This window comes from Erpetoichthys calabaricus, chromosome 3, assembly GCF_900747795.2.
Source record: "Erpetoichthys calabaricus chromosome 3, fErpCal1.3, whole genome shotgun sequence".
NCBI lineage: Eukaryota > Metazoa > Chordata > Cladistia > Polypteriformes > Polypteridae > Erpetoichthys > Erpetoichthys calabaricus.
The window spans coordinates 288,380,043-288,407,611 of record NC_041396.2 but is presented as its reverse complement, the minus strand read 5'-3'; the positions used below and the strand labels follow the sequence as shown (position 1 = coordinate 288,407,611).

The following is a 27,569-nucleotide window of genomic DNA, read 5'->3' as shown; positions in this document are numbered from 1 at the left end:
AACATTTTTAGATAAAAGACTGCTGCATATTCGTATAACAAGTACAGACAGCACAAAATGGCGAAGTGGGCATGGGCGCATAACTGTGTTTTGTTTTCGATAAAACAGATGATTTATGTAAAACATAGAGGTGATAGCATGCGATTTCAGCTAATAACACGGTCAAGTCAGTGACTGATCAAAGCCAGACGTTTTCACCTTTTTAGGCACAGCCTGCCGGACGGAGAACACAACGCCGACATGTCCTCCTTTTGCCAGACGTCTGGTAACCCTAAGCACACCTGAGTCTAAACCTGAGAGGGACAAGATCCGCAGCTGGTCGTGACCTGTCAGAGGAGGACAAGACTACCTGGAGAAGATGGCATAAAAGCAGCTCCGTGATCACTAAGTTGGAGACGCACCGCTTTGAGTCCTTTGGATGTGTCTCCAGGCTGCTAGAGTCCATCCGCCTGGGTGTGTGAATCTCACAGGGTTGGTGGATGGTTGGCATATGAGGTGCCCCTGAGTCAGAGAGGGGCAGGCAAAGGAATGAAGCATCTGGATGATGCCCATCAAAGTACTCGCTAAGTGTCGTGTCTGTGAATGCCGATTTCGGAGCTGCTTTTTTTTTTTTTTTTTAACTTGCCTTTTTGGTAATCTCGCTCCTTCCGACAGTTTAGCACGTGTATGAGATATAATGTTTTTCTGGTTAGTAGAATGGTGGTGTACCTTGGGATGTTTTCACTTACAAAAAGTGTGCCACCACAGAAAAAAGGTTGGAAAACACTGTCCGAGTAAATCTTTGGGACCATAGCAGCAAATATGAGCATATTTGTAGGTGCTGAACGTAAATAGAGGATAGTGGGCATCTGAAATAAGAATGAAAAATCAGTGTGGCATCACAGAACAGAATAGTTCACTTTCGGTTAGTTTTTTTTTCTTATTAGCCATATATTTACCGTATATACTCGTGTATAAGTCGGGTCTTGAAACCTGAAAAATTGATCATAAAATCAGACCCCGATTTATATGGCCGTTCAAAAATGCGACAATTATTATTTTATTTTTTTTCATCTTCTTGCTTCCTCCAATCTCACATCAGTTTCTCAGACACATCGAATTTTGTTGCAGCAGCGCAGTTACCAATTTCTTTCGCCACTTCAGCGACTTTTAATTTTAAACCAGCTTTATATTTCATTCTGATCAAATGCTCTATTGTAGATAAGGGATGCTTTTACAATAAAGGTGTATGAGGGTGTGAGATACAAAAAACACAAATCGGTACAAACGTCACTTCAGAGTAGTTTGGGTATTACTGTGTGGTCACGTAGGCACAATACATAGAAAATAAAGGCAGTGTGCTCCGTGGTTACTCTCTCAGGTGAGCATTAGCATATCATAATCTCAAATAGCGTGAGTTTTCCGCATTCGACTTATACGACCGACATTATAAAATACCGGAAATTATACGATAAAATTAAGTCCTGACTTATCCGCGGGAGAACTTTTCCGTGAGTATATGCGGTATATAACATTTATTATTCACAAAAATAATTACCATATATAGAAACACGGCTATCTGAATATCTCTCTGTGCGAGATTGAACGTGTTGGACCCAAGTCATTGCACAGCTGGTGTACTGATTTTTTTAATGAGAAAATACATTTTTAATGTGAGTTTGCCTCATTAGCATATTTACTTACTTTCACTGAGGCAGTCAACGTGTTAAAGAACTCCTAAGAAAAGGAAAACAAAGAATAAGATAAGGAAAAGTAAAAGTATAAAAATAGTTTGAAAGGCCAACCTTTAAACGAACAAATCCAAAATCGGCAAACTAGTAACGGCACCTTATAATAGACGCAGAAGTCAAAACCAGGAAATCACACAAAACCAAGAATCACAATACCGAACTGGAGCTTTACCCTAAATACTCGCTGGGGCAGTAACTCTGCTACATAAACCAGTGGCCCTGCCTCCATTGGCTCAACATACAGGAGAAGGGCAGATAAACCAAACGAAAACACAGTAACTTAGTATAATACAAAATCAAATTATTAAGCAACATTTCAAATAAAGAAAGAACAGAATCAAAAACAGAGCGGAAAATTAGGTTTAACAAAACAACCAAAAGGTTAAACTAAAGTGGAGGCAGCAACTGTTGTCTGAAGCAGAACAGAAGGACGTCATTTCAGTTCCCGATTCAGTCACTGTGTGTTCTGCTCACGTCCGTGTAGGGTCCTCTCACATCCCAAACACACCATGTGAAGTTAACCGTCGACTCTAAATACACCCGTTATGAGTGAGTGTGTAAGTGTGCCCTCGTATGGAGTGGTATCATTGCCAGTGAAGGTCACAAGCTCTCCATAACCCCTGCAATAGAACAGGCCTGTTTGGAGAAGATGGCAGAATGGGGTAGCTGATAGCGCCCCCTGCTGTATGTGTGTTCTAACTCTGATAAAGATCCTTTGGCTTCTTTTCAGTGTCTTTGTCTCTGCGTCTTACATCCTGGGGGAAATGAACCATTTTCTGTGTCAGTTTGCCAATATTGCCCAGCAGCCTGTTGGACTTTGTACAAGAAAAGAAGTTTAACACATTCCAGAACCTCAATTTGCATTTTAAAGGCTCTTTTCAGAGCCAGCAGCCACAAAACTCCTAAATTGATGTTCAAGGAGGGTAAAATGTTTTTGAACAGGACAGAGAGCTTTGGTAGGGATTAGAATACAACTATTGAAGCTCTCCCGTGAACTTGTGTGCCATGCTAGCCAGGGAAGGGTGGCTTTTCAGAGGCATGTGGCCTTCCTGCTTGTTTAGAGTTCACCATTTACCATCCATAATGCATCCCCCCTGCCCCGTTTTTTTTCTGATTTTTTTCTGTTTGTTTCTGTAGGACTGTGGTGATGCCAATTGCACAAGAGTTTTCTCCAGATGTCGTCCTGGTATCGGCTGGGTTTGATGCTGCTGATGGGCACCCACCACCATTGGGAGGGTACAAAGTGTCAGCAAAGTGTAAGTGCTGTTAAGTGGCTTCAACTAACTCTTCTAGTGTTTTCAACTTTGTGGCCAGTGCTGTTGGGACAGCTGGACTGCAGCCTCTAACAAAGTCTGCATTGGATTACGCGAGTTTAAGAATATACTATGTGCGTATTAAAAAAGATGTTGCAATGGGGAAAAACAGCTGTGTCAGGGCTTCACTGAGCTCATGCACAGTCTGAAGGTGCAACCTGACGGCATCGGATGGACCGAAACATAATGTCCCACCCAGAGGTGTTCAATTGGATTGAAGTCAGGCGAGCGTGGGGGCCAGTCAATGGTATCAATTCCTTCATCCTCCAGGAACTGCCTACATACTCTCACCACATGAGGCCGGGCATTGTCATGCACCAGGAGGAACCCAGGAGCCACTGCACCAGCATAGGGTCTGACAATGGGTCCAAGGATTTCATCCCGATACCTAATGGCAGTCAAGGTGCTGCTGTCTAGCCTGTAGAGGTCTGTGTGTCCCTCCATGGATATGCCTCCCCAGACTGACCATTACTGAACCACCACCAAACTGGTCATGCTGAACGATGTTACAGGCAGCATAACATTCTCCACGGCTTCTCCAGACCCTTTCATGTCTCTCACAGGTGCTCGGGATGAGCCTGCTCTCATCTGTGAAAAGCACAGGGCGCCAGTGGCAGACCTGCCAATTCTGGTATTCTATGGAAAATGCCAATCGAGCTCCACGGTGCCAGGCAGTGAGCACAGGGCCCACCAGAGGACATCGGGCACTCAGGCCACCCTCTTGAAGTCTGTGTCCGATTGTTTGGACAGAGAGATTCACACCAGTGGCCTGCTGGAGGTCATTTTGTAGGCTCTGGTAGTGCTCATCCTGTTCCTCCTTGCCCAAAGGAGCAGATACCTGTGGGTCCTGTTGATGGGTTAAGGACCTTCTACGAGGGGCCCTGTCCAACTCTCCTAAAGTAATCACCTGTCTCCTGGAATCTACTCCATGCCCTTGAGACTGTGCTGGGAGACACAGCAAACCTTCTGGCAATGACACGTATTGATGTGCCTGCTATCCTGGAGAACTTGGACTACCTGTGCCAGTTCTGTAGGGTCCAGGTATCACCAATAGTGACACTGACTGTAGCCAATTGTGAAATGAGTGACAAAACAGATAAGGAGGGAAAAATGTGAGTGGCCTCCCTGCACCTGTTAAACCATTCATTCCTGTTTTGGGGGTCTTCTCATTGTTGCCCCTCTAGTGCACCTGTTGTTCATATCATTAACACCAAAGCAGCTGAAACTGATGAACAAGCCCCTCTGCTACTTAACTGAGCAGATCAATAAGCCCACAAGTTTCATTGACTTGATGCTATACTCTCATTCTTTGAGCAGTATATAAAACTCATAACTCCAGTGATAAGTGTACAGCTTATGACAGTAATGGTTTAAAGGGATATTAGGAAAGCTAAAAGGCAGTTCGGAGAGAAATATTGGAGAGATGGATGGATGGATGGATGGATGGATGGGTGACCCAATGAGTTAATTTCATTATACTGGTAAAAGAACAGCCAAGGAGGAGAAGTGTATTAGGAACAGTAAAGTCGAGCTAGAATATACAGACAGTGAAACAGCAAATGCTTATACAGGTGAAGAGGTCAATATCCTCCTAAGAGTAATAACGACTACTAAGCAGGTACTGAGTGATTTGGAAATGGAAGAAGAGCTGCTCAGGTTAAATAGACTGAAGTCAAACAAATCTCCAGGATGAGATCATATTTATCTTTGAGTGCTTAAGCAAGTTAGTGAGTACATATTGTAAAAGAGACGGAACACAATGAAGAAGGTTTGGGTTTCCCCCCGTATATTGTAAGGTTTGCTGGGAAAAAAATAATAGCAACAGAGTAGTCAAAAAAAGACCAAGTCCCAAAGTAGACTGACTGCAGAGCAAGACTGTTGGCTTATATTGCTGTGGAAGGGGAAGAGGCGGGACGTCTAGAAGGGAAGAAGTCATCTGAGGGGCGTGGTCTGGAGTCGGAGGGGGGAGGAGACAAGTCTTACGGCTCCTGTAGGGAGGGAAGAAGAGGCATTAGCACACCTGATTACCCCCTGTACCTGTGTGTCAGCAGTAACTAGATCCCATGTGCGCGCATGTATGTGTGACACTATATAAACCCTTGAAGCTTATTTTTCGAAAATTTCTGCATATTGGGGAAATAGGTAAAGACTAGAAAGTAACAAATATTATCTCGTCATATACAAGGGCGTCCTGGCCAATTCAAGTAACTATAGGCCTGAAAACTACAGGTGCATCACAGGTAGATTGATGGAAGCAATTATTAAGTGGAAGATTGAGCAGCATAGGTCAAGGATACTAGATATGCTAGTGTGCCGTCAAGTTTGTGTTTAAGAAGAGGCAGGGCCAGCACCACCATTAAGACAAATTAGGCATTCACCAAGGGCGCAGATCATAAGGCGGGGTGGGGGGGGGGGGATACGCAACCGCACGGGTTAGCTACCAAACAGTCAGTTGGCGCACTAATAAGCTTGGCCTAGAGCGTAAAATAACTTAGCACTGGTACTAGAAAGAGGACATCGTGTTTCACTAATATGTTGGAATTCTATAAAGAAGCAACAAAAGCGTAAAGTTAGAGAAGTGTACTTTGATTTTCACAAGGCGCTTGGTGAGGTTCCGTATAAGAGATTAGTAATAAAACTAAAAGAAGTGGGCTTTCACAGCCCTGCATTTAGGTAGGGTGCAAAACTGGCTCAGACACAGAAAGGAAAGTGTTACGGTAAGAGGAACGTTATCAGAATCAGGTGATGTTATAAGTGCTGGGGCCACTACTGTGTTCAATATACTTCAATGATGTCATAAAGGGGAGTCTGCACAACGGCAGACTTGGTGTAAGGCCTCCAACTTCACTAACCTACCCAGCAGAGGCTCACCTTCATTTTTCCAGACCCCCCAAATACTACATGTTGGCTTTAGCCAGAGTAGGTCCCAAAAATGGGGAGTTGCAAAACCACCACAAGAGGGAGGATAACTGTCTACCCCTGGCTTGTGGTCTAAAAGGGAAACAAAGGATCTTTATAAGTCAAAGATCTGGTGGCAAGGATAGAAAATTAGGCAAAAATGTTCAACAGATCAAAAAAAGGACAAAAAGATTTTCCTAAAAGGCAATCAACAGAAAACAAATCCCAATACACAGTCTGTAGTGCAGAATCCAAGAAAAACTGGCAAGAATATCACAAAAGACAGTAAATCCAAACAGAAATAAAAACACTCGCAGAACTCCACAGCTGACTTAAACTCAACTGACCGAGGGGACGGCACCAGAGTGGTGATGTCAGAGTGGCCCCGCCTCCTGGGGCTCCACCCATGAAGAGCAACGAATAAAAAGACAGTACATAATAATGGTCAATACATAAAATATGATGACTAACAACTCCAAACCAATAAAAATAACCATGAACACATGCTAATACATAACATACAGTACACACATATAAGACATAGGCTGCTAATGTAGAAGGAGCTGAATAACATGCACTCTTTATCTCGATTTGAGTTCTCTAAGCCGGTCCAACAATGCGTGATGAACTTCCAGCCTGACAATGGATGTGTCCTGACAGTCAATGTCTACATCCAGACTCTAATGGAATCGTTAAAGAAGGGCCTGTACAACATACAGGCTTGGGCAGATTTGTGGCAGGAGAAATTTAATGTCAGTAAAAGTAAAGTATTACACGTAAGAAGTAAAAATGGGAGGTTTGATAACACAATGAGAGGTCTGAAAATCAAGAGTGCACCTTATGAGAAAGACCTGGGAGTCCTAACAGACTCGTCGCTATTTACATTAAAAGAATATCCAGAAGCAATCAAAATGTATGTTGCTGGAAATGTAAAAATTTAAAATGAAGGTGTTCAGGTGACACATAGAAATCTGTACAAGTCTTGTGATGCCCCTTTTTATAGCCAGAGACAGGTGGCTGGTCATCAAGTGTCACAGCAGTGTACCAGCTAGAGAATAGATATAGAAAGGTAGAAAGATGTGAAAGGCACTATATAGGTCACTAGAGTCTACTAATAACGTGATTACAATCTACTCTCACATTTTATTGGATATGTTACAAAAATACTTCTGGGAAATGCGTTAATAAGGTCCGTGATACATTTACAGGTTCCAGTGAAATTCTTGCTTGTGCTAATCAGCACGTCACCCCTCACTGGCACCATAATTAGTGAGAAGACGTACCTGTCATCTTTACCTAAAAAATCTCAGAACACATGATATGTGATATAAAAAATCAACTATTAACGTACAGTATAATGAGGAGCAGTGTTGCAGCACCAGCCTCCTCCTAACCCACACATAACACACAGGAGAACTACGAACGAGAGCCAAGTATGACATGAGTTGCTGGGGTTATGTAACACTACGGGCTGTCGGTCACAGGAGCACATGACGACTGTCCAAAATCTGCTAAGAATCTACCAAGTAATAAAACATAAAGGTCTGAGTGTCCAGTCCCTCAGAGAAATCTGATTGGTCAGTTTGGCTTTGGCGCGATTGGTCAGTTTGGCCTTGGTGTGATGTGATTGGTCAGTTTGGCTTTGGTGATGCGACACAAGAGGAAGTGTGAGTGTGAGACGCACGAGGAGAAGTAAAGGCATAGGAGGCACGCTGAGAGAGTCGACTTCAAAGACGGCGAGTATGAAACTGGACAGGAGGTGAGAAAGGGGGTCTCGGAAATAATGACCGAGTCCGAGATGCAAGCTTTTCTTGAACACACTCAAGAGAAGGCGCACCGGTGAGGGGACGGTCAGACACACGGGAATACAAGAGGAAAAGCGCTCAAAGTGCATGTAGGGCAAGAGAGAGCAAATATTTAGTTGTTCCGTTAGCTGTCTTTGATGGGTACCGTGGCTAGTGTTTAAATAAAGGCCAAGACGAAAAACGATCGAAAGGTCTCGATACGCTTTCACAATAAAGAATCAGCTGAACCTTACAGTACAGCATGCTCTTCGAGGACGAGGAGATGTATCTGGCCAATTTCGGGAGTGGGTGTAAGCGAGTGTAGAAAGTTCTAGACACGGACACACCTGCGCGGCAAATACAGCAGAACAAGTGAGATACTTCAAGGAGAACGTAACAAAATCAAATGCCGCACGCTTTAAAAAAGAATTTGGCGCGACTCACAGGGATTCCAGGAAAGTGGAATACCCAGAAATGGAGTTCAGAGGAAATAGATGTTGTGAAATATTCTTCTTTTGGTCACAAAACGCATTCAGCAGCAAAACATGTTCCTTTTGTTTTTAATTTGAAAATGGACGACAGCATAATGCAGTCATTAATAGCATGATAAATGGTCCACGGATCCTTGGGTGGGCTTGATGTGTGAGGAGGTGGGCGTGCGCTGGGTGGGGAGTCACGAAAGCCACACTGTGACAGCCTTGTGTCTTGTAGACGCAGGGCGCCAGAGTCGTCCAGAAGTGACTTCTCTCCTCGGGGTTTTGTCACAGGGCCGGGAGCGAGAAGACGCCTTTTCTCTGAGTGCCTGCCAAAAAGCTGTTGACGGTGTCTAAATTTATCGCCCTTGGCTTCCACCTCCAGTCATCCCCAGTCTTCTGTTTTCCTTGAATACTTCCAGCATTTACATGGTCATTGCAGACTGTGAGCTCCACCTGATGCTATGGCAATGTGCCCCTGAAGAATGGCTGCTCTGGTTGGATTTGTGGACCTTGTTGGTTTCTGGTCATTGTCCCCTGACTCGGTCTTATTCTTTTTTTTTTTGTTTTTTAATACAGGTTTCGGCTTTCTAACAAGACAGCTCATGCGACTGGCTGGTGGTCGCTTGGTCTTAGCTCTGGAAGGAGGACACGACCTGACGGCTATCTGTGATGCTTCTGAAGCCTGTGTGGCAGCACTGCTAGGCAAAGAGGTATGCAATGTTAGAGCGTTCGGAGGATCTGGCGCCTCTTAACAACTTAATCAACATTACTCATCGACGTCTTTGTAAGAGCTGATGACTGATGCCCATAAAATATCCCAGCTCCTTCACTCCACTTCCCAGAACATGAGCAGCTTGTTTTGTGCAACCTTCTTTTCTGTATTTCACCACCATAAAATTGGGTGATAACTGAAAGAAGGTGGAGAGCCAGATGTGAAAGTCACCTTGTAACAGATAGTGTAGATCGGAGGTCCCCAACTCCGGGCCTGGAGGGCCGCAGTGGCTGCAGGTTTTCATTCTAACCCTCTCCTTAATTAGTGACCTGTTTTTGCTCCTAATTGAGTTCTTTTGAATTCATTTGAATTGATTTGCTCTTGAAGACTCAGACCCCTTAATGGTTTCTTTTTCCTTAATTAGCAGCCAAACAATAATGGGATACAAAATGAGCCAAAATAGGACCAGCAAACTGTGTCAGTCATACGAGATCTGAAAATAAAGAAAGATGAAGGTCTCAGGAATGTTGATCTGCTCAGGTCCCCAAATCATTTAAAATTTTTGGAAATGTCTGCTATTGCACAATGAGAGCAGCAACAAGCCACGGAATTAAAGAACAAATTTAATTAACAACAAGACTCGGCGCCTAATTAAGCAACTGGTTGGAGTGAATTTGGTTGGAGTTTCCAGCCCTTACTTACAGTAGTTGGTCTTCTGTTGGCTCACTCACGTCACATTTCATTTCTATTTTGGTGCCATTTAAGGAAAGAAATGAAGCAATTCAGAGGAACTAATCTTAAAAAAACAAGTCAATTAAAATTAATTCAAAAGAAGTTAATTAGCAGCAAAAACAGGTCACTAATTAAGAAAAGGGTTAGAATGAAAACCTGCAGCCACTGTGGCCCTCCAGGACCGGAGTTGGAAACCCCTGGTGTAGATAAATATAAAGTTACTTTATAGGATAAGTGTGAAATGCACTATATAATAGACTGGCAGAAGGGCACTATATTAGAGCTGGAAAGGCGCTATATCAGATAGGTAGGTAATAGCCAAAATAGCCGTAAATGCCAAAAGGGACTCTGCTCTGTTGGGCCCTTCAGCAAGGTCCTTAACCTGCAATTGCTGAGCGCTTTGAGTAGTGAGAAAAGCGCTATATAAATGCAAAGAATTATTATTATTATTATTATAATAGACGTGAAAGGTGCCATTTATGAAAACAGTGCTTTTCCTGTCTAAAAAGGATTAGAAAGGCATACATAGTTATGAAAGGCAATGTAGTAGGCGGATGTGAAAGGCGCTATATAATGATACACACATAGATGTAAAAGAAACTAAACAGGGATAGGGGTAGTTGGGTTAGGGGGTGCTGTGGAAAAATGTTCATTAGGATTTGTGGGTAGTTGTGGATAAGGCGAAATAGGCAGGGGAATGGAGGAGGCCCCCAAGGAAAAGTTGTGTTTTGGGGGTCTTGTGAATAAAGATCATTTGGGTTTGTGGATAATCATCAGGCTCTGCTCCATAAAATCTTATTACACAATAGGACATCTAGAATGGAAATGGGGTTTTTAGTAGGTGAGAAAGTATGAGAAAGGCAGTCAAGAAGACAGTGTGTGAAAGCAGAATAAAGAAAGACCCCCTGCCTGTTCTCAGTAGAGACTGAGATTGCACATAAAAGAAACATGGCAATAAGTGAGGAGTGGGGGGGGCCTGAGTTTGAAGTAATTGCAACATCAGAAGGCCATAATCATTAAATATGTCACAGAGTGCGCTGACTCTTGAGATGGTCACCCTGAAAGTGAATAGGAGGGTCCTAAAAGGGGATGATAGCAGCCCTCCAAACACACACATATAAAATAAAAAGCAGAGATGCTGGTTGCCTCACATAATATGACAAATCCCAATTCCATAGTTTATCATTACAGCACGCTCAACGAGACAGCCTCCTGTGTCTATCCTTGAATTGACATCGACTCTCACCACAAAGCAATCTCAGTTTGAAGATCTGCAATGTGGCAACTGCCTACAGTCAGTCATGAACTTGTCTTAGCTGGCTCAGCAGTGGTCTCCTTGCAGCGTGAGCTAATAGTTGAGCCCCTTTAGTCAGCAGTGCAGAGACTGCTTCTGAGCCCTGTGAGCGGAGCGCTTCCTGGTGACATCACCTGAGCCCTCCCTGTGTCAGCGCCCACCTTTTTAGAGCAGCGGCCCCACAACAATCCACCCCTGCACAGTGCCAATCCCATCCTCACCGCCAAGTGTATTGCTGTAGACTCGTATTGCGAAGCATCTCAGATGTTTGTGCTGTGATGAGTAGCCAGTGTTCAGCTGTCAACCCACAACGTCTGCCTCGGAAATGGTGTCCTTACGGTCAGAGTCAATAGGACAACTCCTTTAGAGACCCCTACTGAACACTGTGAGTGGAGCACTTCCTGGCTCTAAAGCTGATCTCTCTCTGGATCAACCCTCACCTTTTCTGCGTAGCAATGCCACTCCACAGTTCACGCTGGTCATCTACTAAGCGGACATATCTAGCTCAGGGGCAGCCTCCTTACAGCTTGAGCTAACAGGAGAGCTCCTTTAGTCAGCCATGAGGAAATTGCTTCTGAACCCTGAGCATAGCATTTCCTGGTGATGTCAGCTGAGCCCTGTCTGTGCCAGCCCCCTGCTTTTCAACCTACAGACACCACTACACGGTGCAAATCCAGCCATCTTCTCAAATTGTATTCCTGTGGACTCGCACTATGAAGCATCTCCATGTGCTGACTTGCACTGTGGTGAACTGATGGTGGTCAGCTGTGAACCCACCCTAGCTTATAGGAGAGCTCCTTACGCCAGCCGTGCATAGATTACTTCTGAACACTGCAAGCGGAGTGCTTTCTGGTGACGTCAACTGAGCCCCGCCGGTGTCACCTCCAACTTTTTCAGGGTGTGTTACCATTACATTCCACCCATCCACAGTGCAAATCCCATCCTCATCGCCAAGTGTATTGCAGTGGACTCGCACCACAGTGCATCTCGGCCTGCAAGCTTACACTGGTTGGCGGTCAGCCGTGAACCCACAACGTCTGGCTCGGAAGTAGTGTCCTTACAGCCTGAGTTAATAGGAGAACTCCTTTAGAGACCCCAACTGAACACTGCGAGCGGAGCACTTCCCGGCTCAGAAGCTGATCTCTCTCTGGATCATCCCTCACTTTTTCTGCATAGCGATACCACTACACAGTGCAACTCCCACCATCGTCACCAAGTGTATTACTGTGGACTCGTATCCCGAAGCATCGCAGTTCACAGATTTGTGCACTGTGGTGAACTGCTGCTGGTCATCTACTAACCGCATCTACATATCTAGTTCAGAAGCAGCCTCCTTACAGCTTGAGCTAACAGGAGAGCTCCTTTAGTCAGCCATGAGGAAACTGCTTCTGAACCCTGAGCAGAGCACTTCCTGGTGACGTCAGCTGAGCGCTGTCTGTGCCAGCCCCCAGCTTTTCAACCCAGAGACACCACTGCACGGTGCAAATCCAGCCATCTTCTCCAAGTGTATCCCTGTGGACTCGCACTACAAAGCATCTCAGTGTGCTGACTTGCACTGTGGTGAACTGATGGCGGTCAGCTGTGAACCCACCCTAGCTTATAGGAGAGCTCCTTTCGCCAGCCGTGCATAGATTGCTTCTGAACACTGCAAGTGGAGTGCTTTCTGGTGATGTCAACTAAGCCAACCACCCCTCAACACCCCCCTGGGGTCACCTCACACATTTTCAGGGCAGTGTTAACCATTACATTCCACCAATCCACAGTGCAAATCCCATCCTCATTGCCAACTGCATTGCACGAAGCATCTCGGCCTGCAGGCTTACACTGGTCGGCCATGAACCCACAACGTCTGGCTCAGAACTGCATGAGCGAATAGGAGAACTCCTAGGAGGCTGCGTCCTCATGATGTCGAATGAGCTCTCTCTTTCTCTCTCTGTGCCTTTTTTCATCTTGAGAAGAGGCCATTGCTCTCTACATTCACAGGCCATGGAGAGAAAACGCTAAGACAGAGAGCCACCTGGTAGTCTTAAGTAAGATGAAATGGCTATGACCCCCGGTCAGATTAATATTTTTGTTCTCGTCTTATGTTTTGGGCATATTATCTATAATACATGACTAAGTCTTTTTTTCCTCCTGGGTGGTATTATCCTCTGTCTAATTTACTGGGGTTATAGGTTTTAAAAACAGAGACTGGAAGAGTGACCAGGCTAGTAAGGCTTATGGGTAGAATTTGACGCTTTCTGTAAAGGTCTACATAATAAAGCGTTTGGGGGGGGGGGGGGGGGATTTGGAGGAGATAAAGCCATCCTAGGACCCTGCCATGACAAAACAGACCTGAACCACTCACTGCTCCCGTCTGCGGTGTCCAGATGGGCCACACAGAGCACACGCAGGAGGGCAGTTCACAAGCCTCATATTGCCCCCACGTGTCCCCACTTATGAATTAGACCTGAGCGCGAGTCACGGATTCTCTCAAATCAGGTAGCCATTCCGACTGCCTTAACCTTCTCAAGCCAACTTGAGTTGCCATTTTGTTTCAGGACACGCTTCCGGATGAAGTCTTGCAGCAGCGACCCAATGTCAATGGCATTTCCTCCTTAGAAACCGTCCTCCAAGTGCAAAGTGAGTGCTTTCTGCTTTTATTATGGGAATAGGAGGGGGGTGTGGTTGGGGGACGATGGTGGGGGCTTTTGCCTCTTTATGTTGTATCCTGTATAAGAAAGGATGGAAGCGGGGAGAAGATTGAAAATGACTGTGTCGAATCAAGAAAACAGCAGAGCTGACATTAATTCTCTTCAAAGGCCCCTTGTGATTGGGAACAAATGCTCCAGACGTTTTAATTAGAACAGCATCCACAAAAATGTATTCGCTTAATGGAGAAAAATGTTTATATGGATTTAAGACATTAATTGCCTTCTTTTTTTTATTTGAAAGCACCTTCTTGGAAGGCTGGGGGAAATTTTGGGAGTATGAAAACAAAAACATGCCTGCACTGGAGAAGCATAAGCCCCTGGAAATGGGTGCCAGTGGGGTTTCGGAAATTTTGCTGGCGTTATTGGAAAGATGCATACAAATTACATGCATTTCATGATAAAAAATAGCTGCCTATAAAACTATAGGAGATGGCAATGAAAAGCGGGGGTTTACACATTTGTTATTTTCATGAACACCAGTAGAGGGCCATGCAGTCATCGGACAGGCTCAAATCTCAGTGACCTCCGGACACTTGTACCACAGCACTCTACGAAAGTTAGTCTTGGGAATGCCAAGTTGGTCAGTCTGACTAATTGCGAGAGTTTGCTAAATGCCAAGTTGCCAGTCTTAATGAGGTCAAGTGGCCAGCCTGACATGTAATGGTCTGTGTCAGCAGAGAGACAATGCAGGTAAACCCCACAGCTTTAATGGGCACATCACACAACGAGTGATCTGTCATTGGACTGGCATCAATAATATCTACAAAGTGCAAAATGAGGTGGTGCCCTCCTTGGACTGGCAGAGGTGGGTCTCCATTTACCTGATCAGTTATAGTTTCCACCATTGACTGCTCACCACAGCTGTCCCTGTATAGGCTTGTGCCTGTCTACAGGGGGTCTCGAATGTGAATTTCCCATTGGGATTAATAAAGTATCTATCTATCTATCTCTATCTGAATGCTGTGCACTTCAATGGGTCGCCTTAAGCAATGCCTCCCGTCTCTCCCTAGGGACTGAAGACCTGGTGATTTTCACGCAGCAACAGCTTGAGTAAGAGTTCAATCCAGAGAACATTCTCAGAAGGCATGCTGCAAGAAAAAAGGGTCTCGTGCCATGGGGTGCTGCTAGCAGTAGTACACTTGTCTCGACTTTGTGTTTAGTAGGGTCAGTGTGACCGCACCATTCTGTTAGATAGATAGATAGAAACTTTATTAATCCCAAGGGGAAATTCACATACTCCAGCAGCAGCATACTGATACAAAAAACCATATTAAATTAAAGAGTAATAAAAATGTAGGTAAAAACAGACAATAACTTTGAATAATGTTAACGTTTACCCCCCCGGGAGGAATTGAAGAGTCGCATAGTCTGGGGGAGGAACAATCTTCTCAGTCTGTCAGTGGAGCAGGACAGTGACAGCAGTCTGTCGCTGAAGCTGCTCCTCTGTCTGGAGATGACACTGTTTAGTGGATGCAGTGGATTCTCCATAATTGATAGCCAACATAAGTCCATTTTGTACTCTACTGGTATATTCAATAACGAAAGTCCCTAACAGTAACATGTCCGCCTTCCGTCCTAGGCAGTCAACCACGTTACTTAGTTAGCCATGTAACCAGATCAGGATCAGGTGGAGCATATATGAGGTACATTGGAGGTGCCATTTCACAGTGCCAGGCTGTACGTGTCACAGGACACCATATTGCACCCTTTTTGACTCGGTGTCACACCACGCCATTAGTAATGACGGCCATGGGGTTTGTATTCCGTAGTCAAGACCCTCACCCTTATCTGTGCTCCTAACTGCTACATGATACCTTACCTGTTCAGTATGCTGCTTTTAATGCAGAGTGGGCTTCTAGTTCCACATATATAGTAGATGGTGGATGCAGGTGTTTGTGTGTATGCATATATGTGTGTGTTTTTATATACAGTGTGTGTATGTATATATATATATATATATATATATATATATATATAGTCGCAGTTTGAGGCCCTTATCGTCCTCTTGAACCCTCTGACTCGACTCCAGACACCAGGTAAAAGTCCAAGAATTATTTATTTGGACACTAATAAAGTGCACAAAGCACCTACACTCCACAATACTCATATAATCAATAAACAATACAGTAATCAATCCTCCACACTCCCAGACACTTCGCCACCCTTCCTCCCAGCTCAGCTCACCGCAGCTCAGCGTACTGGTTTCCCAGAGTCCTTTATATAGTCCATGACCCGGAGGTGTTTCTCCCTTCTGTCCATGTGATCATGAACACTTCCGGGTCAGATAAAAAGCTCCTTTCTTCAACCCGGAAGCACGTCGTTTCCTTTTGTCATGTGATCATGATACACCTCCGGGTTATAGGGCAAGTAAGAGTCCGGCAGCCTCCCCACAGCGACTCCTGGTGGTCCTCATGGTATCCAGCAGGGCTGTGCATATAAACTACAAAGTCCATGAGGCCCTGCTGGAATTCGGGGAACGTCCACGCTGTTGGGAGAGCTCCACCTGGCAGCCTGGGGGTGAGCGCCGGAATATTTAGCCAGCTACCCACCACAATATATATATATATATATATATATATATATATATATATATATATATATATATATATATAATATATGTTCACGGCATTCGTAGTCTGAATCACAATCTGATTGTATGGGTGGTTACCTACCAGGTAACGCTTGTGGTTGGTCAGCAAGTTGGCTAACATCTGCCACGATGCCCTCAGTTGTGAGAAGCAGATCATAGAATGGTTGAAATAGTTTACTGTCAAATAATGCAAAGAGTACGCGACACGTGTTTCGCCCTAATTCTGGGTTCATCAGGCGTACACACTCACTGCACTCCCTCTCGGGAATCGAACCTCGGACGTCAGCGCTAGAGGCGAAGCCCCTAACGTTGCGCCACGGCGTGTGGTTCGTTCATTTGACAGCATGTAGATCGGGGTAATTACATTCACAGCATTCGCCAACTTGCTGACCAACCACAAGCGTTACCTGGTAGGTAACCACCCATACAATCAGATTGTGATTCAGACCACGAATGCCGTGAATGTAATTACCCCGATCTACATGCTGTCAAATGAACGAACCACACGCCGTGGCGCAAGGTTAGGGGCTTCGCCTCTAGCGCTGACGTCCGAGGTTCAATTCCCGAGAGGGAGTGCAGTAGAGTGTGTACGCCTGATGAGCCCAGAATTAGGGCGAAACACGTGTCGCGTACTCTTTGCATTATTTGACAGTAAACTATTTCAACCATATATATATATATATATACAGGGTGAGTCAAAATTATGTTAACATTTGAATGACAGAAACAATGTATTCACAAAACATACATATGTGCAAGATGATTTACAGGAAGGTCTGAACCTGTTCGCCATCGTGTGGCACATAACTTGTCTGCAAAAATTGTATATAAGTATACACATAGTAGTACCATTAGTGTTAACATAATTTTGACTCACCCTGTGTATGTGTATATATGTATGTGTGTGTATATGTTTGGAGAGCGCTTTGAGTAGTGAGAAAAGCGCTATATAAATGTAAAGAATTATTATTATTATATGTATGTGTGTGTCTATTATATATTAGTGGCGGACGGCCAGGACGCGTAGAAGGACCGGGAGAGGGACAATACCTCCCCTGGACCACAGGAGGGCCACTGCCTTCCAGACAGTTGTGGAGCCCTGGAGGCCAGCACTTCCACCACACCCGGAGGTGCTGAGGGGGGAAGGAATTCCAGGGACACACCAGGAAGTGCCGCCGGAAGTTCATCGGAGAGCACCTGGAGTACGTCCGGGTGATTTATAAAAGAAGCTGCCTCCCTCTAGTGAGCGAGCCGGAGTCGGGAGGAAGAAGGCAACACTTGGGAGGAGAGGTGGAAAGGCGGCAGAAGCAGTCCAGAGAGAGAAGAAGAGAAAGGGACTGACACAAGGGTGTTTGGTGCAGGGGCACTGTGTTGTGTGCTGGACTTTTATTGTAATTAAAAGTGTGTGTTTTTGGAACATTGTGTCCGTGTCTGTCTGTCTGTCGAGGCTGAACTACCACAATATGTATGTATGTGTGTGTGTATGTGTGAATGTGAATATACATTATGTAGCTGTGCTACCCATCTAAGAATACTGTGTTAACCTCAACATTAACATTTTAAGGGCATCGTCTATTGAAGTGTATTTTGTAATGCATATAGTAATAAAATGCATTGCATTTGTCATTCCAACCGATGGAGCATCACACACATTTGTAGTAATAAAATGAATGTTCGGGTATATATGTCTGCAGCGTGGAGCCTCCACCCTGGATGACCAAGTAGGAGGAGTGGAGTCCAATGGGCGGTTCAGGTGGGTGAAGCTGACTCAAATGGGCACCAACAGAGTCTAGCTGCAGACCTCCAAAGCTCAGCCTGGTTACACTATGTTAGGTTTGTGGGAGGCATATTTTACTCAATAATTCCAAGTACTGTTGTGTAAGATAATTTCACCTACTTGGAGCTCCAAGTTAGAGGCCCAGGGCTGCTGTGATACCAGACTCCAAATGTTTGTGATATGTCACCTGTTGGAATGACAAATGCACTATAAAGTGCAAGAGACAATCAACACCCGTCAGAGAGTAAGATGTCAGCACCACCCTAGTGAAATTTGACAAAGGACAGGAGACCATTCAGTCCATTTGTTGCTCGTTTGTTTAGCTAATAGCTAAGCTGTCCCAATGTCCCCTCCAGGTTCTTCTTAAAGTTCTCAGGGTTTCTGCTTCAACTTCTTATCTCAGTCCCACAACTCTGAGTAAAGAAGTTCCTTTTGTTTTCAGTCCAATTCCTACACGTGCCCTCGAGTACGTGATTCAGCCTTGCGTTAAAAGAATTCTGCTGGGTCTATTTTATCAATGCCTTTGAGATTTTTGAAGGCCCATATTAAGTCCCCACACAGTCTCCTCTGCTCGAGACTAAGTAGGTTTAATTCTGTTACAGGATGACATGTCCTTAAGTCCCATGATGCACTTGGTTGCTCTCCTCTGCACAGCTTCAAGTGCTGCTATGTCTTTCTTATATCTTGGTAACCAGAAACTACACACAAGACTCCAGATGTGGTCTCACTATTGCTTTAAGTAGTCTGAGCATAACAATCCTTGATTTCTATTCTGGTTTTTACAATATAAACCAGCAAGTTCTTTACCATGAAGGGACTCGTTATGGTGAGTAATGGCAGTTGACGGAGCTGTCCTCAAATAGCAGAGAATATCACACTTTATCTGCCTGTTTTTAATCTTATACCTTTACCAGCCTCCTGCTCTCAGTTTATTCACTTTGCTTGTCTCCTTCCTGTTTTTCTTCTGCCAGGTCAGTACTGGAAGTCGGTGGTCCGATTCATCTCCACCGTTGGTTACTCCTTCATTGAGGCCCAGAAGCACGACAAGGAAGAGGCTGATACGGTCACCGCCCTCGCCTCGCTCTCTGTTGGAGTCCAGCCAGGGGTCATCGTGGAAAAAAGGTCAGTGTCCGGATATTGGAACCCCAACCTGCCTGGTGGCTTTCTGTTGAGCTGTACGTGACAAGGTCATCTGTTTGGATGAGAAGGCTTTTGAATCCATTGTCTAGGTACAGGGTGTCGGGTGTCAACTGAGGGATTACTAGACACATGCATGGATGGATCCCAAGTTCATGCCCGCCCCCCTTCTATTAGCCAGAACCAAAGTAAAAGAAATTCGCTCAAATAGTGATATTAATTTATATTTGTAGGACATCAAATCCAAGGGAATAACTTAATTATAGCAGCTTATTAGATAGCACCTGCTGCTTAATTTACACGATAAGTTGCATTGGGTTCAGCGTCCTAAGCTCAATTAGTTTGATTTTTATGAGGGGCCTGTTTGGAGATCAATGTATGGACAAATAATTAGAATAGTTGTGATGCGAGCAGGTCATTCCGCCCAACAAGCTCATCCATCCCATTCATCGAGAAGGTTCAAAATGACATCAAGTTCAGATCGTATGGTCCCTAAAGTGGTACTCTCTGCCACAGTACTTGGTTATTCATCCCATATGTCTGTCTGTGAATAAAAATTATTAGAAAAATCCAAGGTAGAGATGGATGACAAAACGTGGTGAGCGACCCCCACTTTGTACAACGCCTGGTAACGGGACGTCTTTGTTAATAAGATAGGGTTCAAGTTAGTTGAGCCTGTTAAATTACCAGAAGGTGGCTTTACATACAGCATATTCAAAAAATACTTTTTGATTGCGTGTAGTGATAATTAAAATTATTGGTCTGAAGTTGCGTTTTTCCCCAGTTGATTCTGGGGTTTGTCAGGGGTCTGTTTTTGCTCCTACTCTGTTCAATGTTTGCATGGACTGGGTGTTGGTCAGGGTCGTGGGGTCCAGTGGCTGTGGGGCATCTGTTGATGAAGAAAGATTCACTGATCTTGACTTTGCTGACGATGCTGTGATCTTTGCAGAGTCAATGGAGGCTCTGAGCGAGGAGTCTGAGGCTCCGGGCCTGCAAGTTTCCTGATACAAACCAACATCCAGGCCTTTAATGACCCTTGTGGGCACAGCCATCAGTGTGTCTGTCTGCGGAGAGAGTGTCGACCTCGTCAAAAGGTTTACTTACCTCAGCTGTGACATTCACGTCTCTTCCTATGAAGTCAGTACCCCAGAAAGTTTGGAAAACACCCTCCAAAAAACCAAATTCAGAGTGTGTTTCGTGTTGTACAATTGAGAAATCGCATACAAAACAAATTTCGAGTGCAGTTTGTCTAAATTGTATGCAGGGTGAAACTCGACTGTTTCGCTCGTCATTAATCGTATACAACAATGGAGGTTAATTCTTCACAAGTGGAATGACCTCCCAAAATGAATGAGAGCAGCGGACTCCTTTCATTCTTTTAAAAGAACAACTGAAAAGTCGTCTGCTCAGGGAGGCTTTTAACTTAACTTGACATTCTGCCCCTTCTTTCAGGTTATCTCTCTGTCCAAATGCTCAGGATTATTTACGTGTGTGTGTGTGTTATCATAAATGATGTTATTTGTTCAGGCTCTTCTTTTAGTATTGATTTTAGTATTTTACTCTGGTTTATTATCTTTTATTCTATTTAACACTTTGTATGTTCTATATTTATCTGTTTAGTGCTCTGTAGAGACATACTTGTACCCAATATACCCTGCTGTTTAAATAAGCACCTTTAGTACGGGGAAGGTGCTATATTAATAAAATGTATTATTATTATAGAAGACTTCAGTTTGTCATAACTGCACACTTTTTCCTGCACTCTTGTTCATTTCTGTATTTCTGTTCGAGATTTTTAAACCACTTTGTAATTTTCTTTTTACTTTCATGAGTGGGCGCTACGGTGGCGCAGTGGTAGCACTGCTTGCCACACAGTAAGGAGACCTGAGTTCATGGCTCGGTCCTCCCAGCGAGGAGTTTGCACGTTCTCCCTGCGTCTGCGTGGTTTCCTCCCACTGTCCAAAGACGTGCAGGTTATGTGGATTGGTGATGCTGAATTGCCCTGGTGTGTGTGTTTTGTGTGTGTTTGCCCTGCGATGCAATGGCACCCTGTCCTGGGTTTTTTTCTGCCTTGTGCCCAATGCTTGCTAGGATAAGCTTCAGCAATCCTGCTCAGAACTTAGCGGGTTAGAAAATATCTGAGTGAGTGACAGACGTTTGCGGGGTTTTTGAATTTTTCTTTTGCAACGTGATCGGCACATCATGCGCATGCGATCGTAGCGTTTCTGATCTCATCGAACATACAGTATAAATTTGTCTGTGATTTCTGTTGTAAACATCCCTAAGTTGGATAAGCAAAGCAAATCAATCTCTTAGTGATAGTTAGATTCTTCTGATGTAAACAAGTGCTAGGGTCACTTCACTGTTCTTAGATCCCTTTTGTCTTTTTCCTCTGATTTCTGGTTTGTACCTGTGGTCTGGTTACCTTTGCACCCTTTTTTGATCTTCCGGTAATTTGACTGACACTGTCTACGATTTCTGGTTGATGTTCACATCTCTCTGCCTTTTTCTCTTCTCACCATAACCTCTGGAGTCTCGGTCTCATAATCCTACTCTAAATCGTTGTCATTTATTTTACACCGCTACTATGTCCCGTAAACACCAGAAGTGACTCTACTCTGTTGGGCCCTTGAGCGAGACCCTTAACCTGCAATTGCTTCATCCTGGGTATGACGTTAATCTGCATCCAACCCTGCATGTAGGGAAAACTTGGGCGTCGGTGGCAGGATTGGCACTCCAGCCACCATATAAACCCTCACAATATTCCAGTGTGATGCTGAGGTGTCACCAGTTGCACTCAGGTCCTAATCCAGGTGGTTCAGCCAGCCAGGTGGGTGTGGCAATGCGCTATTGGCACATGCTTCCAATCTACATTTGCATTGACGATTTGCCTGTAGCCCCTCCCATGTGTGTCTGTTGCTGTGCAACAATAAATAAACAGTCGTCACGTGATGGTAAAGTCGGGACAAATAAAGGGGAGGAGCTCCAGTGATGATATAGTTGTAGGGCTGAGCCCTAGTGTGCCATTGCCTAAGCTGCTCGTCGAGTGCCCCAAGTGTTTTAACACATAAAGAGATTTGTCAAATGACCATTCAGTCCATCAAGCCCATTTGTTTAATAGTGTTAATGTTAAGTTTAAGTTTTGATATTTAAGTGCTGTCATTGGACCACTCGGTTTGTATTTTTGCGTTATGTTTCTGTCTAATGACCATTTACTTGTGCTCGAGTCTCCAGTCTTTGCCACGTGTCTTTTGGATGCCGTTTTCAACATACAACTCGGCATTGTGGTGCAGCGTTTAGTGTTCCCTGCATTTTCTGTTCAAATCCCATATCCCGGGAGTTTGCGCTTCCTCTCTGTGTCTGTTGGGTTTTCCTCCCACTTCCCCAAAGACGTGTAGGTCAGGGGATACCAATCTGGCCCTCACATGAGTGCGTCCTGTGCTGGAATTGCATCCCGACCAGGGCTGTTTACTGCTTTACCACCCACTTTGCCCCTCCAAACTTGCCAAAGTGGGTCTGAGAATGAGATGTCAGAGCCACGCATGCATCCAAGCTCCGACTTTTAATTCTTCCCTATGCCTCCCATCATGCAATGGCTGCATAATTAAATACAGAGGGGAAAGCCAGAGGCAAATATCAGGCAAAAGGAGAGTCCAATTGCTGAGGTCTCAAAATGGTTTTAGGAAGCTCAGGAAATAAATGGTCCGGGATATTCCTTAGTGCGTTCCAAGTGCTTTAAGTTTGGGCAGGACTGCTAGTCTCGGTCGGGCCAAAACATTACAATACTTGGCTGAAGGTTAGGGAGTTTCAAAGGGGTTGCAGCAAAATAAGAAGAAAAATGAAGTCACTGGATGTCTCCTCAACCTGCCTGGAATCGGATTGTCCTGGGAATCCAAATGACTTAATGGAGAGGTGCGCCGGGTATATTCTTTAAGAGTATTTAAAAATGAATGTGTGGACCCGTGTCCGTGTCCGCCCAAAACGCAGCACCGAATGACGGAAAGTTAGGGAATTATAAGGCGTCTTGAAATTTTGGGATGTGCCCTCCGTCTGGATGAAATTTGCAAGCAGCAAATACAAACGGTTTTAATTATGCACGTGGATAAAATTAACAACATGAAAGGAGTGCACTTTTAGGGTCTCATGCAAAAAGGCTGTAGGATTTGATTTTTATTTGGTGTCTGGGAGATGCCAGAGTATAGAATCAAACGGCAGAACTGCCAAAAATAAAACAAAAAGTTTTCATACTGTGCAGCCTCACAGGAAAATAAAAAATAAAAATTCCTTCCATTTTTGAGAGAAATTCAAGGCTGACAGTAATCTTCTCTTTCCCATAATGACCGTAATCTCATCTTTTTTTATTATTATTATTATGCCTTTTGTTAATGCCAGGACATTTGCAGATTCTTCACAATGCACCATCATTTACGTTTATTCATTTAGTAGACCCCTCTATCCAAAGCGACTTGCAAATGAAGACAGCAGAGTCGAGTCAGCATCAGTTAGAAGGGGGTCTGTTTTGAAACAAGTGATAGAAAACAAAGTTGTGAAAAAAGAAATGAAAAGTGCAGTAGAATGTGTATAGGTAAGCAACTATTAAACCGGTTTAAGCACAATTGGCTTTCCTTTCCCAATTTCAATCGTAACCTTTAATTTCATTTTAGTAGGACACATTTTGAGCGTATGCAGCAAAGCCTTAAATCGATCAAAACGTGTGAGGCTTTTAATTGTGGAGACAGTTGAGGAGATAGGGGGGAGGGGGGGAATGGGGTTAGGTTTAGAAACGTCTTATGTATGATGCAGGGACCAAGTTCATCTCGAAATTTAGAAGCAGTCAGAAAGTTAAGAGAACTCCATGATGGATAAATAAGGAGAAAAAAAAGAAGTTACAAGTGAAACTCGAAAGTAAATCGGACTCGGGGAGGTCTAAAACGTCAAGATTCATAAAAATCTCGAAATCGAATTTTTGGACGATTGGCTATACGAGAATGTAAAAACAGACACACTATGTAAGGCGTGTGGCCACCAGGGGGCACTGCAGCTAGACAAACACCCAACACAGACAGACAGCCACAAGTCCAGCACAGGTGAGGCTTTTCTTTGGAAAACTCTTCCCTGAAGCATTTCCAAGAGCAATAAAACACAGTACAAAAGCACAGCACACAGCCATACTTTCTCTTTTTCTGTCTTCCTCTGTGCCTCCACTCTTCCCGACAAAGTTCGTCCGTCTTCCTTCCGGCTCTGGCTCCATTCAGATATGGCAACAGGCTTCCTTTTAAACCAGACCTGGGTTCTGCGTCCAGTCTCCTGTCCAGGTCATCCAGAGCATTTCCGTGTTGTGTGGAAACCACCGACAACTCCTTTTGGTGGTCCCCAAAGACCCCGACAGGACTGAATTTCCAGACTCCAGCTCCTCTCCAGACAGCTCCCTCTGGTGCTACCCAAAGACACTGGCGGGGCTGCATTTCTGGACTGCAACTCCCATGCCACCCTGCAGATTTCCTGATCGGATTTAGGTCAGATGGTCACTGCCACCTGTCATATGGGGGAATGATCTGCTCCTGGTGAGCCTATTCGCCTGTCCCTTCTATTATGGCCTCCTTGCCGGGCATGAATCCTTCCTTTAACCCAGCCAGGATGCTTGTCCTTCCTCTCAGGCACTTACAGTGTATAAACTAACAAGTCTAGTGCTAGCTGTGGGGTATATGAGAGCAGCAGTTAAAAGGGTATTAGGAAAGGTGAAAGTCTACTGGAGAGAAATGTCACAGAAAAGGCGAGCGATGACTCTGAGATTTTTTCAGTATTTTAGTTATAACAGAACTGTCAAGGAGGACAGGAGGAGTATTAGCAATGGTAAGGGTGATCTGGGATATACAGGTAGTGAAATAGCAAATGCTTTGAACATGATTTTTCTTAATTCTATATTTGTAAAGAAGTTGATAACCATTCTTCAGTAACAGGGACTACTAAGGAGGTGCTTGGAAATTGTAGAGAGAGAAGTGCTGTGTGGATTAAAAAGGCTGAAATCTAACAAAACACAAGGATCGGATCACATGTCGCCATTGCTGCTCTCTCGAGAATGATTTTACTGTTTAGGGTAAACTTTTTCTTCAGGTTTAGAAGAATAAGCTGTCAATTTATAAAAGCAATACAGGCGAGTACATTGAGTGAGTGTGGAAATTACCCACTGACGTCATCAGGGTTGTGATTTGATTATACTGGAGCTGCAAAACAGCAACCCTACAGTAAATCACTGCGACAGTGCGCACGCAAACCTACATGCAGTGCCTCCAGAAAGTATTCAGACCTCTTTACTGTTTACGTATTTGCAGCCTTATGTTAAAATTATTTAAATTCATTTTGTCCCTCCTCAAAAAACACTCAAAACCTCAAAATGACTGAAGGGGAAACAGGATTTTAGACATTTTTGCAAATATCTTAAAGTATTCAGACCCTTTCCTCCATACTTAGTTGGTGCAGCTTTGACTGCAATTCCATCCTGGAGTCTTCCTGGGTGTGACATGACAAGCTTCACTCAACTGCATTTGGGGATTTTCTGCCATTCTTCTCTGCAGATCCTCTCAAGCTCTTTCAGTGGGATAGAAACTGTTGGTGGGCAGCAGTTGTCAGATCTCTCCAGAGATGTGTGATTGGGTCCAAGTCTGGGCTCTGGACATTCCCAGAGTTGACCCTTAGCCACTCTGGTGTTGTCTGTGCTTTGTGCTGAGGGTCTTGGTCCTGTTGGAAGGTGAACCTTAGGCACAATTTGAGGTCTAGAGTGGTCTGGAACAGGTTTTCATTAAGGGTGTCTCTAAGGCAGTGGGCTCACTCATAATTTTGCCTAAGAACACAGCTATGAATAAAGAATGGTACCACAACATCCTCCGACAGCAACTTCTCCCAACCATCCAAGAACAGTTTGGTGACCAACAATGAACAATCCAGCATGATGGAGCACCGGGCCATAAGGCAAAAGTGATGACTAAGTGGCTCGGGGAACAAAACATCGAAATTTTGGGCCCATGGCCAGGAAACTCCCCAGACCTTAATCCCATTGAGAACTTGTGGTCAATCCTCAAGAGGCGGGTGGACAAACAAAAAAAAAAACACCAATTCTGACAAACTCCAAGCCAGTGGTTCTGAATCTGTGGGGCAGGCCCCCCTAGGGGGGCACGAAGATGTGAAAAAAAAGAAAACAAGAATCGAAAATATGAAAAATTCATCTATTGAAACCAAAACAAATTAACTTAAACTACATTCTGATACTAGAAAAATAAATATAAAGTTAGATGAATGTCGATAAAAGTTAAGTGGGTATAATAAAATATGCATCTATGATATATCATTAATTAAAAAAGAACAAATTGGTATTAGTGGGCTCCTTTCAAAAAAACCTTAGGGGGGCGCGATTAAAACTGTTATGAAAAGTCGGGTCGCAAATACTTAAAGGTTGAGAAACGCTGCTCCAAGCATTGATGATGCAGCAGTGGGCTGCCATCATCAGTCAGGATTTGGCCCAGAAGTTGACTGACAGCCTGCCAGGGTGAATACAAAGAAGGGCCAACACTGAAACTATCGACTCTTTGCATAAACGTATTGTCAATAAAAGTCTTTGAAACTTATGGCATGCTTTTAATTCTACTTCAGTATACCATAGAAACATCTGACAAAAAGATCTTAAAAAAAACCCTGAAGTCTGAGCAATCTCAATCTCCGGTCCTGGAGGGCTGCAGTGGCTGCAGTTTTTCATTCTAACCCTTTTCTTAATTAGGGACCTGTTTTAAATTAATTGTAATTGATTTTCTTTTGAAGACTCAGACCTCTTGTTTCTTTTGTCCTCACAGGTGGTGCAGTGGTAGTGCTGCTGCTTTGCAGTAAGGAGACTGTAGAAGATTGTGAGTTCGCTTCCCGGTTCCTCCCTGTGTGGATAGCGCTTTGAGTACTGAGAAAAGCGCTATATAAATGTAATGAATTATTACTATTATTATTATTCTTTTTCCTTAATTAGCAGCCAAACAATAATGAGCTGTAAAATGAACCAAGAAAACATGAGCAGTAAACTGTGTCCATCATACGAGATATGAAAATAAAGAAATGTGAAGGTCTCAGGAATTCTGATCTGCTCAGGTCCTCAAAACATTTGATCAGCGCTCTTACAAAAGAGAAAATCGGCAGTTTCAGAAATGTCTGCTATTTAACACAATGAAAGCAGCAACACGCCACGGAACAAAGGAACGAGTTTAATTAACAACAAGACTCGGCGCCTAATGAAGCAATTGGTTGAAGTTTGAGGCCCTGACTTAGTTGCTCTTCTGTTGGCTCCCTCACTTCACATTTCGTTTCTGTTTGGGTGCCATTTAAGGAAAGAGATGAAGCAATTGAGAGGAACAAATCTTAAAAAAAAAAAAAAACATTTTGAATTCATTTAAATTG

At 44.1% G+C, this 27,569-nt stretch overlaps 2 protein-coding genes across 7 annotated transcripts in view; one reads left to right on the top strand and one right to left on the bottom strand.

Annotated features, from left to right (window-relative positions):
- Nucleotides 1–27,569, bottom strand: part of slc48a1a (solute carrier family 48 member 1a) — a 1,064,469-nt gene that overhangs the window by 746,168 nt on the left and 290,732 nt on the right. The window lies entirely within an intron of this gene.
- Nucleotides 1–27,569, top strand: part of hdac7a (histone deacetylase 7a) — a 291,449-nt gene that overhangs the window by 260,269 nt on the left and 3,611 nt on the right. For all 6 annotated transcript variants that reach the window (XM_028792700.2, XM_051924333.1, XM_051924334.1 and 3 more), the window contains 4 exons: nt 2,868–2,986; nt 8,778–8,911; nt 13,480–13,561; nt 18,971–19,121. In XM_028792700.2, the coding sequence (XP_028648533.2) occupies nt 2,868–2,986; nt 8,778–8,911; nt 13,480–13,561; nt 18,971–19,121 (486 nt within the window). The remainder of the gene's footprint in view (nt 1–2,867; nt 2,987–8,777; nt 8,912–13,479; nt 13,562–18,970; nt 19,122–27,569) is intronic.